At 37.5% G+C, this 15,986-nt stretch overlaps 1 protein-coding gene and 1 pseudogene across 1 annotated transcript; both read left to right on the top strand.

Moving 5' to 3' along the window:
• Positions 1–6,636: 6,636 nt before the first annotated feature.
• On the top strand, positions 6,637–7,544 carry LOC122913535 (annotated as a pseudogene).
• Positions 7,545–14,350: 6,806 nt separating this feature from the next.
• LOC122914179 (olfactory receptor 52A1-like) lies at positions 14,351–15,289 on the top strand. Its single transcript, XM_044260810.1, has one exon. The coding sequence runs from the start codon at positions 14,351–14,353 to the stop codon at positions 15,287–15,289; it is 939 nt and encodes a 312-aa protein (XP_044116745.1).
• Positions 15,290–15,986: the final 697 nt, after the last annotated feature.

Raw genomic sequence — 15,986 nt, 5'->3', positions numbered from 1 at the left:
AACCCTACACCTAAAGGAGTTGGATAAAGAACAAGAAAGGAACCCTAAACCCAGAAGGAGAAGAGAAATCATAATGATCAGAGCAGAAATCAATGAAATAGAAACCAAAAGAACAATAGAACAAATCAACGAAAATAGGAGCTGTTCTTTGAAAGAATTAATAAGATTGATAAACCCCTGGCCAGACTTATCAAAAAGAAAAGAGAAAGGACCCAAATAAATAAAATCATGAATGAAAGAGGAGAGATCACAACTAACACCAAAGAAATACAAACTATTATAAGAACATACTATGAGCAACTCTACACCAACAAATTAGACAATCTGGAAGAAATGGATGTATTCCTAGAGACATATAAACTACCACAACTCAACCAGGAAGAAATAGAAAGCCTGAACAGACCCATAGCCAGTAAGGAGATTGAAAGTCATTAAAAATCTCCAAACAAACAAAAGCCCAGGGCCAGAGAGCTTCCCGGGGGAATTCTACCAAACATTTAAAGAAGAACTAATTCCTATTCTCCTGAAACTGTTCCAAAAAATAGAAATGGAAGGAAAACGTCCAAACTCATTTTATGAGGCCAGCATCACCTTGATCCCCAAACCAGACAAAGATCCCATCAAAAAAGAGAACTACAGACCAATATCCCTGACGAACATAGATGCAAAAATTCTCACCAAAATACTAGCCAATAGGATTCAACAGTACATCAAAAGCATTATTCACTATGACCAAGTGGGATTTATCCCAGGACTGCAAGATTGGTTCCATATCTGCAAATCAATCAATGTGATACAACACATCAATAAAAGAAAGAACAAGAACCATATGATACTCTCAATAGATGCTGAAAAGGCATTTGACAAAGTATAGCATCCCTTCCTGATCAAAACTCTTCAAAGTGTAGGGATAGGGGGCACATACCTCAATATTATCAAAGCCATCTATGAAAAATGCACCGCAAATATCATTCTCAATGGAGAAAAACCAAAAGCTTTTCCTCTGAGGTCAGGAACACGGCAGGTATGTCCATTATCACCACTGCTATTCAACATAGTACTAGAAGTCCTAGCCTCAGCAATCAGACAACAAAAGGAAATTAAAGGCATCCAAATCAGCGAAGAAGAAGTCAAACTATCACTCTTCACAGATGATATGATACTATATGTGGAAAACCCAAAAGAGTCCACTCCTAAACTGCTAGAACTTGTACAGGAATTCAGTAAAGTGTCAGGATACAAAATCAATGCACAGAAATTAGTTGCATTTCTCTACACCAACAACAAGACAGAAGAAAGAGAAATTAAGGAGTCAATCCCATTTACAATTGTACCCAAAACCATAAGATACCTAGGAATAAACCTAACCAAAGAGGCTAAGAATCTGTACTCAGAAAACTATAAAGTACTCATGAAAGAAATTGAGGAAGACACAAAGAAATGGAAAAATGTTCCATGCTCCTGGATTGGAAGAATAAATACTGTGAAAATGTCTATGCTACCTGAAGCAATCTACACATTTAATACAATTCCTATCAAAGTACCATCCATCTTTTTCAAAGAAATGGAACAAATGATCCTAAAATTTATATGGAACCAGAAAAGAACTCCAATAGCCAAAGGGATATTGAAAAAGAAAGCCAAAGTTGGTGGCATCACAATTCCGGACTTCAAGCTCTATTACAAAGCTGTCATCATCAAGACAGCATGGTACTGGCACAGAAACAGACACATAGATCAATGGAACAGAATAGAAAGCCTAGAAATAGACCCTCAACTCTATGGTCAACTAATCTTCGACAAAGCAGGAAAGAATGTCCAGTGGAAAAAGGACAGCCTCTTCAATAAATGGTGTTGGAAAAATTGGACAGCCACGTGCAGGAAAATGAAATTGGACCATTTCCTTACACCACACACAAAAATAGACTCCAAATGGATGAAGGACCTCAATGTGAGAAAGGAATCCATCAAAATGCTTGAGGAGAACACAGACTGCAACCTCTTTACCCTCAGCCACAGCAACATCTTCCTAGGAACATCGCCAAAGTCAACGGAAGCAAGGGTAAAAATGAACTATTGGGATTTTATCAAGATCAAAAGCTTTTGCACAACAAAGGAAACAGTTAACAAAACCAAAAGACAACTGACAGAATGGGAGAAGATATTTGCAAATGACATAACAGATAAAGGACTAGTGTCCAAAATCTATAACGAACTTAGCAAACTCAACACCCAAAGAACAAATAATCCAATCAAGAAATGGGCAGAAGACATGAACAGACGTTTCTGCAAAGAAGACATCCAGATTGCCAACAGACACATGAAAAAGAGCTCCACATCACTTGGCATCAGGGAAATACAAATCAAAACCACAATGAGATCCCACCTCACACCAGTCAGAATGGCTAAAATCAACAAGTCAGGAAATGACAGATGCTGGCGAGGATGCAGAGAAAGGGGAACCCTCCTATACTGTTGGTGGGAATGCAAGCTGGTGCAACCACTCTGGAAAACAGCATGGAGGTTCCTCAAAAAGTTGAAAATAGAGCTATCCTATGACCCAGCAATTGCACTACTGGGTATTTACCCTAAAGATACAAACGTAGTGGTCTGAAGGGGCACATGCACCCGAATGTTTATAGCAGCAATGTCCACAGTAGCCAAACTATGGAAAGAACCTAGATGTCCATCAACAGATGAATGGATAAAGAAGAGGTGGTATATATACACAATGGAATACTATGCAGCCATAAAAAGAAATGAAATCTTGCCATTTTCGATGACGCGGATGAAGCTAGAGGGTATCATGTTTGCAAAGTAAGTCAAGCAGAGAAAGACAACTATCATATGCTCTCCCTGATATGAGGAAGTGGAGATGCAACATGAGGGTTAAGGGGGTAGGAGAAGAATAAATGAAAGGAGATGGGATTGGGAGGGAGACAAACCATAAGAGACTCTTAATCTCACAAAACAAACTGAGGGTTGTTGGGGGGAGGGGGGGTGGGAGAAGGGGGGTGGGGTTATTGACATGGGGGAGGGTATGTGCTATGGTGAGTGCTGTGAAGTGTGTAACCTGGTGATTCACAGACCCGTACCCCTGGGGATAAAAATACATTATATGTTTACGCAAAAATAAAAAATAAATTTAATAAAAAGGAAAATGACATATGGAAAAAAAAAAAGGAAAAAAAGGGAAGGCAAGGCAAGGCAAGGCAGGAAGTCTGAGGAAACCACTGGAGCTCCTCAGTCTTCTTTGATTATTTGCGTTTCTCTCAACCCTGACCCCTGAGGTACTGTGTGGCTGTGACTGGACTGCCTGGTCAATTGTAGTGACTCTTTGGACTCTGTTCCTAAACGGATTGTCTGCAAAGTGCACAAGTACATATTTTTTCTTTCTGAATATGTTTATGCAGTGATTGTTTATCTTTGATATGTGGCTCTGAATGTAGTACCAAACTACATGTACCAAACCTGTGGTAAGGCCCAGTAATAGGATAGGGCTCAGGAGATAAACAAGCCTAATAGTTAAAGACCATGTATATGTGTTGACACACAAATCCATGCATGCCTTTTTTCCAAAGAGTTCACTGGATATTCACCATATAGCAGGTGCTGAGCTTAGCACAGAGAAAGAAGCTGAGGCTCCCTATAAAACAATGATGTTACACTAGTGCTCGGGCAAGAATAAAACTCCTTTGCTAAGCCTATTACATTCCCTGTGCTGAACTGCCTACAGCTTATAAAACTAACATGACGAATTAGAGGTGAAAATTACAGTGGGTGTTATGTGTCTAGTGTGAGATGGCATGTCTTGGCCTATGTGTTTATTCTAAACCAGTCCAATCCTTGTCCAGTGGAGCATAAGCCCGTTGTCCAAAAACCTGAACTTGGTTCACAGTAACAATGATTTTGAGCTTAATGATGGCCATTTTGGAAGTGCCCTAAATTCATCCATGGCAAGGATAAAAATGTGTCTGATTTAACAACCAACTTTAAATATTAAGTTCCGACTTTAATCACTTCTTAAATTTATATTTTTTTACATATTTTAAATTGGAAGACTAATCTTCAAATTAAGATATTTTAGTGGTAATGTTGTGAGAATTGGACTCAGCCAGTATTTAAATCCAATCTCTGGGCCCAGAGTTACACTGTCCCTACTCGCCACACACTGCCTCCATGCATGCATTCATGATTCAGTCAGAAAGGGCCAGTAGGAGTATTGTGAAGAAATGCTTCAGGGAGCCCCAGAGCTGTAAGTTCGGTAGCTGCAGGCGATAATGCTTTGCCCAAACAAAAGCAAATAAGATATACCAAATCACTGGTGTCCCAAAAGTTCAGAAGAACATCTGTAAAATTTGTTTTGTTTCTCCTCGACCTCCACTTCTGTGTTTCTTTCAACACTTAGACTCTCCTCTCCTCCATCTCTGATGTCCTTATGAAGCCCCACACACTACACATCTCCCATAGCTGCACTTGACTCATATAGGTGCCTCTGGCATAGGTCTGGGCTAGGCACACTCCCACATTAATCTTTTCTCTCACAACCCTGCAACCCCATTTAAAAGAAATTTTCAACGATTAATTTTAACTCTAGGTGAAATGGTTATACTATTGATATATGTAATCAAAAGAGATAGAGACACTTAAGCATCTCAACATTTTCTTAACAGCATTTTCAAAGAATCCCATATCACCTTAAGGAAAGGCCTAATGGGGTCACCATTTATGTATTATATATTCTAAACTCTATCAAAACACAAGGGTCAGTTGATTATTGAGAACAAACTAATGGCTGCCAGAGGGGCAGGGGGACAGAGATGGGTACAATGGGTGAAGAGCAGTGGGAGATAGTAGCTTCCATTGTGGAATTAATAAGTCACAGGAATAAAAAGCAAGCATAGGGAATATAGTAGTGGTATTGTAATGGCATTGCGAGAGAAGTATCCTTATGGCCATTAGAACAAAACATATACTTGTCCAAGCATGGTGTGTGGTACGTGTGAAACTAATGGCATATTGTATATAAATTATACTTCAATTTAAAAATGAAAATAAATAAACGACATCCACACATTTCAATTCTATGACATGAAGTGCCAGAATATTGACCACTTAATGAAAAATAAAAGTTTACATGATAAATTGAAAGTGTGCAATGATCTGACTCCAGTGAAAACAAGGGATAAAAGACAAATATCCCTTAAATCTGTGTTCCTCTTCACCAAATGCTGTCAGCCAGTTTACTTGAGAATGGGGATTAGGGGAGGATTGAAGCCACTTGTCGTCCACTTGTTTGCACCCATGTCTTTACACTAGTTATATGTGCCTGCTTATGTGCATACAGCCCTCATACAGGCATCCCACTCCAATGTTACATCTCCTAACCTACTTTTCACCCAACTTCTCTCCTGCATTTATCTACATTCCTTTGGAATGACAGGAAAAGAATAACCAGTAAATGAACCTCCCTCCCATTTTTTTTGAAAGACGGTGGAACCTCTATCTCATAATGTGAAGTATTAATATTTGCTGCTATGGAGCTTTTTGAAATAATAAATATGTTGTCTAATTTTTAGTCAGTGACCTGAAAGGGAGAGAATATTTTTCCTCACCACATGCAGGGCATATCCATTTAAGAATCTAACTGAATTTGACACTATATGCAGTTTAGGTTTTTAATGTCCATCATATAATTTTAAGAAACATTTTGATTCAGAGCTCCTGAGTGGCTCAGTGGGTTAAACGTCTGCCTTTGGCTCAGGTCATGGCTCAGGGTCCTGGAATCAAACCCTGAATCGGGCTCTCTGCTCAGCGGGGAGCCTGTTTCCCCTTCTCTTCTGCCTGCCTCTCTGCTTACTTGTGATCTCTCTCTGTCAATAAATGAATAAAATCTTAAAAAAAAAAAGAGAGACAGATAAACATGTTCATTCATAGACCAGAATCAGTGAATTCACCTGTAGATCCTGAATTCCTAGCAAAGGCCTTAGCATCAGTTCAGTGGTCAATCAATGCAGAAGAGGACCTATGTGCATATACTGCCTGGAACCCATTTTGCTGTAAAACCTCATTCCCCCCTTCTCTCATAAAAAGTGAGGAAAACTTCACATGTATCTGTTTTATTCAGCGATATCATCAGTGAAAATTCTGATGACATGTCTTTCTATCTAGTGTTATTTCTATAGGCAGTATTGAATGGTGGCTGAGATCAAAGCTTTCAAATTCATACTGTCTGATTTTAAATCCAGTGGAACCTATGTCAGGAAGCTGAAAGTCTGTAGGATTTTCTTTTATCTATAGGAATAATATTAGTATCCATATCAAGGATTATTTAAAGGTCTTTTCAACAGTCTGTTGTGAAAATTTAATGAGGTGTATTTGGAAAGTACCATTAGACATAGTAAGCACTTAGTAAATGCTAACTATTTTTTTCAAGATATATTTTAATTATTCCATGAAAAGAGTCAGATTTCCTGACTCTTGTAAGCTAGATAATACAACTCACGGTCCTCCACTGTATTCCAGAAGAATACATTGGGCAAAAGAAAGTCTAATCAGACATCATTCAGTATAATGGGATGTTCCTCAATCTTGACTCAGCCCTGTGGTTTTTGATCAAGGTACTAGGTCTGGAATATGTTGCCACAGATGCCTCCCTCCTCTTATAATCACAGCGGTCCCCAGGATATGTGGTATGTCCTGATTGGAATCCCAGGACAAGATTTTCACACATGTATCTCCATCCCCATCTGTTCCATGTATGTTTTGGTTGTTGTAGGCAATGTGTTCTTGATCTTTATGATTGTCTGCATGAGTCCATGTATATCTTCCTTTCCATGCTGGCCATCTTCTGGTTCCAGTCCATGGATATATCCTTTGATTGTGTGTGTCCCAGATGTTCTTCATACATTTCATCTTTGTGGCAGAATCTGCTATGCTCCTGGCCATGGCATTTGACCGTTATGTGGCCATCTGTCACCCCCTGAGATATACCACAATCTTAACCTCTTCAGTCATTGGGAAGATTGGCATAGCAGCTATGTTCAGGAGCTTCATCATCTGCCTTCCATTCACCTTCCTGGTACACAGACTTAGGTATTGTGGGAGAAACATCATTCCCCATTCCTACTGTGAGCACATGGGCATTGCCAGATTGGCATGTGACAATATCAGGGTCAACATCATCTATGGGCTGACTGTGGCCCTGCTGTCTACAGGACTGGACATTGTGTTCATCATTATGTCTTACACCATGATCCTTTGAACAGTGTTTCAGATACCTTCCTGGGCTGCCAGATCCAAGACCCTCAACACATGTGCTTCCCACATCTGTGTCATCCTTATGTTCTATGCCCCAGCATTCTTTTCATTTTTTTGCCCATCCTTTTGGGGGGGGAACCATCCCTCATCATGTCCACATCCTAGTAGCCAACCTCTATGTGGTGGTGCCCCCTATGCTAAACCCCATCATTTACAGGGTCAAGACCAAACAGATTCATGACCGAGTAATTTTCCTTTACTCCTGCATCACCACATGTTATTAAAATGAGGATTAGTGCCTAATGTTGGATATTTCTCAATAAAAAACATACACTCACCCACATACACACATACAATTTGAATGGTAATAGGAATAAATGATATCCATAAATAATCCTCAACACACATAAAAGGACAGTAAATGCCAAAATTACCAATGCATTTCCCTAAAGCACTTAAAGACTTTGCAAAAATAATGATATTCTGAATTCTCCTAGACATGCTATTATTTTGCACTGTAACTTCTTCTTAAGCAAACATAAGAGAACCCTGTGTAAAGAGGAATACATTTTAGGATTTAACCCAAATGGAACTTTCCTGGGTAGAGCTGGGAAGTAAAAATGGCAAGTTACCTAGGTTTGTAGAGAACACTGAAATTTTACTGAAATATGCAAGTCTCCCCTGCAACCAGGAAACACTTATGCCAGTAGTATGAAGCTAATAAACTCTAATTATCTTCACCTTTTTTTAAAATTAAAATGTGAGTTCTAAGATGAGATAGTTCATACTCATTGATATAAAGTCTACTCAATGGAATAGGCACAGAGTATAGGTTTATTGTCTGAACAGATAATACTGAATTGAAACAAATAATAAATTATATTGATCCATCTGAGCCAACACAGAAACCTTCAAAGTTAATCCTTTCTTCCTTGCATACCGGTGATCTCTGGCCCAAATCATCAATGAAGCATCCCTTTAACAGAGACTTCAATGAGGGAAGGACTAAAAGATTAAAAATGCCATACCCAGGCCATAGATAGAGACAGGAAAGATTACATAGGATGTTGACCCGTAGTCTTACATAAAAATAATGTAGTCACACCAAATATAATTTTTATAAGCTTATCTTCAGATTAATTTCTTCATTTCAAGAAAATACTTTTACATTTACAATCTCTCCTGCCTCAAAGCCTAGCACATGCTATGAGAATGTGAAATCTGATGTTATTTACATTTGAAGAAAGCAAAAATGAACTTGGAAGCTATACATTGAACATTTGCAAACTTTCCAAGGTTAGTCTTTTTTCCTTGTTTTCTGTTATGTATATACCATGCATGTGTGTATATACACATTAATGTACATATAAGGTAATGTGTGTGTGCGTGCGTGTGTGTGTGTGTGTGTGTGTGTGTGTGTGTGTGTATGGTGAAATTGAAACGAAAGGCTGTTTCCTAGATCCCTGGAATCCTGAATAAGTACCTTGGCTTAAAATATATGATATAGTCACTTGGATTTCAGCAAGTTAATCTATTTTAGGAGTTAAAAATAAACCCTGTGATACTAGAAATCCTTATTTGCTTGTCCCACATTAACTGTATAAAACTATCTTGTTGTTTAACTACTGGTTCTTGACTAGTAAAGGGAATCACTATAGTACCATATGTATTGGCTTGATAATTGAATGAAATATGTTATAAGATGTATTTGGCATTAAATTAAAAATTTTATTTTGATGATGGTAATTTTCATGAACAGAGACAATAAAGAACCCAACACACCAAACTGAACCTGGCCAGGATGTCCAGTTGTTTCAGCATTATTTGTAGAGAAGACTATGCTTTCTCTATTCAACAACCTTGATATTGCTTTTTGTTTGTTTGTTTGCTTTTACTATTTTTAAAATTATTTTTATTAACATAAAATGTATTATTTACCCCAGGGGTACAGGTCTGTGAATCATGGGGCTTACACATTTCATATCACTCACCATGGCACATAACCTCCCCAATGGATATTGCTTTTGAGAATCAATTGACCTCATAGGTAGACATTAATTTCTTAACTCTGCATTCCATATGATTTATCATTGGTTTCGCAATATGAGTCTCTTCATGATTGTAACTTTCTTAAAATAAAAGATGGACAGGAAATTGAGATAATTGATTTTACTACTAAATCAATTAACTACTAAAATTGTGGATTGCCAGATTGGTTTACACTTCATAATGATACATATGATTTTTTTGAGAAAAGTTTTGAATGATGATCCTTTAAAGATTTTTCATTAACTTTCCCCCCCAAAGCCCTATAAAATTCTGGGAAAAAAGAACATATAGGTATTGATCTATTTGTGAAAGTATTTCCTGGTTTCACAATAAAGTAGAAAAAAGTTGCTTATCCATTCTACAGGCAAAAGAAAAGTCAGAATTGTCTTTCAAAGTATGTTCAACATGAACTGAAATTTGGTATATGACATGCCAAATCAGGAACAAAATCAGGATATGTGCTGAAAATATTGTCATAAGAGTTAGCATAATAAAATTGATACCCCAGTTATTTTAAGAAGATACTATTCCCAGCAATAATGAATAGTTTAAGGGTGAAAGAGACTCAGGATACTAGATTAGAAGACAACAAAATTTAAATAAAATGAGTAGAAGTGAGAAGAGGAGGGAAAAAAAACAGATAAGCTAGTTTAAACTATTCCTTGGTGACTCAAGACTGAGCTAATGATTAGATAGCATGTGCCAATCTGACCTCTGAATCAATTCTGTTTAACATGAATCAGTACCATTGTATCTGTCTCCTTCACAGACAAGATTCTACAAAGAACATCTAAGGTCCTCTGCCATTTTATCTCTATCTCTTCTTCTCCCTGAAATCCACTGTGAATGCCTCCTCCATCCTACTGAAAGGATTCTTTCTAAATTTGCCAGCTCTGTATTACCTCAATCTCTCTTAAGTTAGCAGCATAAGTGAAAGTCTAGAAACCGGGCAAATCATGTCAAGGAGAAAGGTACCATGTGCATAAGTGTTCTTGAATTCATCCTTTGTTCTAATGATAAAAGAATTCTTCTCCTTATATTTCTAAAAAAGCTGAAAGCATATATGCCTTCTTTTTACTTGCATCAAGAGCAGATGACATGATTCCTCCACATCTATGAGGCATAAAATATCTGCATTCTGAGAGAAGAGTGGTAGAAAAGAGGAAAAAAGGTATAAAAGGGAGGAATGAGAGAAATATCTCCAGATGGTCAACAACTGGATCAGGATTCTGCATGGTAAAATTTACGTGTTTATGTATTTATTTATTTGATTAATTTATATTCAATTAGCCAATTTATCACACATCATTAGTAAGATGTAGTATTCAATAATTCATCAGCTGTGTATAACAAGCAGTGCTCATCACATCATGTGTCCTCCTCAATGCCCAGCGCTGGACTACTCCATCCTCCCACCCTACTCCCCTCTATCAACCCTCAGTTTATTTCCTATGATTAAGAGTCTCTTTTGGCTTTTTCCCTTTCTGATGACTTCCCATTCAATTTTCCCCCCTTTCCCCTATGATCATCTCTGCTGTGTTTTATGTTTTACATAGAGTGAAACCATATGATATTTGTCTTTCTCTGATTGCATTATTTTGCTCATCATAATACCCTCTAGTTCCATCTACATTGATAGAGGGAACATACCCCATATCATAAAAGCTGTGTATGAAAATCCCATAGCAAACATCATTCTCAATGGACAAAAACAGAGATCTTTTTCCCTAAAGCCAAGAACAGGACAGGGTTGCCAACTCTCAACACTATTGTTCAACTTAGTTTTAGAAACCTTGCCCCAGCAATCAGACAATGGAAAGAAATTAAAAAAAAATTCAAATTGGTAAAGAAATCTAACACTCACTCTTCTCAGATGACAGGATACCTTATGTGAAAAACCCAAAAGACTCCACCCCAAAACTGCTAGAACGCCTACAGGAATTCAACAACATGGCAGGATATGAAATCAATGCACAGAAATCAGTTTCATTTTATACAGTAATAATGAAACAGAAGAAAGAGAAATGAAGGAGTCAATCCCATTTACAATTGCACCCAAACCACAAGATACCTAGGAATAAATCTAACCAAAGGGGCAAAGGATCTATACTCTAAAAACCACAGAACAATTGTGAAAGAAATTGAGGAAGACAAAGAAGTGGAAAACATTCCTTTCTCATGGATTAGAAGAAAAAATATTGTTAATATGTCTATGCTATCTAAAGCAACCTACAGAATCAATGTTATCCCTATAAAAATACTATCCATATTTTCAACAGTGCTAGAACAAATAATTCTAAAATTAGTATAGCAGGATTTGGAAATGCACATCATAACTGGTCATTCTGAGAATATTACTAAATTTACAAAAATAGCTTCAATAAAATAAAAAATCTGAGGATGAGACTGTAGGAGAATGAGAGTAAATATGTTATAGAGAGCTATTGTGGATACAGATTTTTCTTTCCAGAAGTGCCTTAGTGAACAAAAGGTTCTAAGGACATTTACAGAATTCATGGCATAGGAACATGTCCACATCCAAGTGTTCTTTAGAAGTTCTTCCAAATGAGGATGGCAGAAAAAGAACTGAACTCATAAAAATACAACTTGTGTGTATTAATTTCTCTATATTTATCCTCTGGGGGAAATGAAGAGAGAAGTGTACTGAGATTCTTCAAGTTATTGAAATGAATTCAGACACTAACTGTGGATGGACCCAAAAGGATATCATTCTGAGCTGCTGGGAGCCTCCTGGACTGGCCAAGTGGTGAGGAAATCTCTCAGGTCATAATCAGACCTCCTCCTCCACATTAGCTGGGGAATGTTTTAATTGGTAGTCAGTAGCTTTCTTCTACAACTCAAGCTCAATAAATTTAATCTGCTGCTGCCTCAGCATGATACAGACCTTGCTGTGAGTTTTGTTGGAGGATGAATCCACCAACATGACCTCAGAAAGCCTTACAGGATAGGATCAAATTTGTTTTGCAGGGACAGAAGAAAGAAGGAAAGGTTATCATGGAGATGTTCATTTTTGGTTATGTCCTGAGCAGAAAATATATATCCTCTCCCACCTACCTTCCCACCATCTATACCTATCAGGTAATGCTCCTATGGCAGCTCCTTTCTCCTGAATAAGTCAGACAATGGAATTGTTACTAAAGGATTCCTATTCAGTAGATGGTTAGGGGATCATGAGCTTGCTGACATAAAACAGCAGTTTTGGAGACTCTAGGAAAGAATGACTTAGGTGAACCCTGTTTTTTTTTTTTTTTTTTTAAAGGACAGCAAATATTTTTCTATTGTACAACTTGAGAATATCATGATTATGCAGTTTTTCAAAGCAATGATCTTTCTCAGAGAAGAACTCTCATATGGGAACTAAACGCCCAAGTGTTTTGAAAATTCAGTCATTAGTGAATTGTGGTGATCACATTATCATTAGTTGCTCCACAGCCCTCTCCTGAATCATTTCTGGTATCCCAAAGTCTTCTTTCTATTTCTAGGTTGGAGTTCCTTTTAAGGAACCTATATTTTCACCCTTTTCTTTTCTATTTATTTTTGATGCTTGAGCTCCAAAATGATCAAAGTATTCATGTGATGTGTGTATTATTGAGAATAAATAGGCCTAAATATACCCATCTTTTGCTATCGGTAAATAAAAAATCATGAAACCCTAGAAACTAACCTCTATTCTCGCTATGTTACCCATTTACCTATGTCTTTTAGTAAGAAAGAATGAGTTCCCTTGCCTCTACATTGTTGCTCGGGATTTCCTTGACTCCTAGATATTTCTTGCCTCTAGTTATTCTGAAATGGCTATTACAGAATTTCTGCTGTTTTAAGTATACAACTCATTTTAGTGAATTCCATGTTAGTAATAGAGACTAAATAAAATACAGTTTTACTATTAATGTAAAAAATAGCATGGAGGATAATAGGAGAAGGATGGGAAAAATGAAGGGGGGAGGAAATTGGGGGAGGCAAAAAACTGTAGGAAACCATGGACTCTAAGAAACAAACTGAGGCTTTTAGAGGTGAGGGAGTGGGACAAATGTTTAGCCTGGTGATGGGTATTAAGGAGGGCACGTATTGCATGGAGCACTGGGTGTTATACACAAACAGTGAATCATGGAATACTACATCAAAAACTAATGACGTACTGTATGGTGACTAACATAACATAACATAATAGAAAAAAATACGGTACATTTACTCTGATGAACATCGAGCAATGTATGGAATTGTTGAATCACTATATTGGACAATTGAAACTAATACAACACTATGCCTATTATATTGGAGTTAAAAATAAATTGAAAAAATGTTATCTCTAAAAAGAAATAACATGGAACTTTGATCCAGATAGTAAAAATTACATGGATTTGAATCTTTTCTTAAGCTCTACCTCACATTATTTTGAAAGGATATCCATTCATACATAAATATATAATGTATAGATAGATATAGATACCTAGGTATATTATGCTCTTGGGTGGAGTTGTTTCTATCTTTCTTCTCTTTTATACAAGCCCTTGATAACAATATACTGGATAGAGTTTGACTATTTGCTTGTACAGACTAACAGTTCCTGACTCAGAGACAGTGGGGAAAATAATAGAGTCCTAAGGATTACCTGCAATTTGGGATAAGGAGAAATTTATGAAAATCTGGTTAATGTACAATTTGCATACAAAATAAACATCATTATTTTGTCCACAGGTCCAGAAGGACATGTAGAAAGGTCAGCAGTTGATTTCCTTATTCAGATGATCTGGTGATTCTAATGCATTTCACCTGCCATACACCTAATCTCTTCTTGTGGACTAGTGCTTGGGGATGTCCTCCCTCAAAACAGTGATGTGCGTCAAAGGGTCAGTCTTTTTTCCATTAACAATATAGGTGAAATGGATGATATGACCTTAGACTTCGGCCAGAATCAGAGAGGCTCACTATGATGATTTTCGATAAAAATGGAGTAGAGAGGAAGAGTACCACTGACTGAAATACTTCTTTCATTTGGTTCTGGAGACCCAAAGACATTATGTCCAACTCCAACATTACAGTCTTCATGCCTTCTGTGTTGACCCTAATAGGGATCCCAGGCCTAGAGTCTGTGCAGTGCTGGATCGGGATTCCATTCTGTGCCATGTATCTCTTTGCTTTGATTGGAAATTCTGTGCTTCTGCTCATCATCATTTCAGAGCGTAGCCTCCATCAACCCATGTATATTTTCCTAGGCATGCTAGGAGTCACAGATATTGTACTTGGCACAAGCATTGTGCCCAAGATGCTTGGCATTTTCTGGTTACATATACCAGAGATTTATTTTGATTCCTGCTTGCTTCAAATGGGGTTCATCCACACATTTCAGTGCATCGAGTCAGGCATCCTCCTGGCCATGGCTCTGGACCGTTATGTGGCCATCTGTTATCCACTAAGATATACTGCCATCTTCACCCACCAGCTGGTCACCCAAATAGGGGCCGTCGTAACATTTAGAGCTGCCATTCTGGTAGCCCCATCTGTAGTACTGATTAAATGTCGGTTTCAGTTTTTCCACACAACCATCATTTCCCACTCCTACTGTGAGCATATGGCTATTGTGAAGCTGGCTGCAGAAAATGTACGGGTCAACAAAATCTATGGCTTGTTTGTGGCATTCACTGTTGCAGGATTTGACATGATATTCATTACTTTGTCCTACATACAGATCTTTTTCACAGTTTTTCGTTTGCCCCAGAAGGAGGCTCGGTGGAAAGCATTCAATACCTGCATTGCCCACATCTGTGTCTTCCTCCAGTTCTACCTCCTTGCCTTCTTCTCCTTCTTCACACATAGGTTTGGTGCTCATATTCCCCCTTATATTCATATTCTCTTTTCTAGCCTCTACCTGTTGGTCCCCCCTTTTCTCAATCCACTTGTCTATGGTGCCAAGACCAAGCAGATCCGCATTCACGTAGTAAAGATGTTGTGTTCATAAAATCCAGTGTGATTATCACCTACAGCCTTCTCTTTTATGTAATAGTAGCAATCTCTCAAAACTAAATAAAACACAAAAATGGATGCTAATTGTGATGCTTGCATTTTCTATTTAATTCTCTTGTGAAATTTTCCCGCATTTTAAATGGTTGCCTCATCATAGCCCATGACCAATCGGTCATGGGATTTAGATAGTACTGCGTAATGAGAATAAGAAATGTAGAAAGACCCAAATAGTGAACATATATTCTTTTTTCTTCAATTTTAGTGCCTGATTAAACTTTCTCATATAGGTATCCTTCTCCAAAAGGATTAACAAATGTGTGTCTCTCAATGAATTTAAATGCACCCAGGACTCATTGGTTAGATTGTCCAGGTACTCACTGATAACAAGTTGTCAATTCTGTTGTTTCTGGATCATCCCAATTATCTTTAAAAAATGAGAGGAAGGTTTTTTTTTTTTTTAATTTTTCTGCAAACAAATGAAAACAAACAAACAAAAACCCATGAATATTTATATGAGAAGACATAGTCTTCAATTTTCAACATTTCTGGTGCCTTTTAGGGCATTAAGACATAAAAAATCATGATAAACCCAGTGTTCCATGTTACCCATCACCACTTTTTCTGCACCTTCACCGCTTACTTCCTTATTCATTCTTCAAGTATTATTTAAAAAAAAAAAACCTACAATATTA

This window comes from Neovison vison, chromosome 7 (assembly GCF_020171115.1).
Source record: "Neovison vison isolate M4711 chromosome 7, ASM_NN_V1, whole genome shotgun sequence".
Taxonomy (NCBI): domain Eukaryota; kingdom Metazoa; phylum Chordata; class Mammalia; order Carnivora; family Mustelidae; genus Neogale; species Neogale vison.
The sequence above is the reverse complement of the archived record's forward strand: the minus strand, read 5'-3'. Positions and strand labels throughout refer to the sequence as shown.

Excerpts from the sequence above, each read along its gene's own strand:
- LOC122914179 (XM_044260810.1), top strand. The coding sequence starts at position 14,351 with ATGTCCAACTCCAACATTACAGTCTTCATGCCTTCTGTGTTGACCCTA.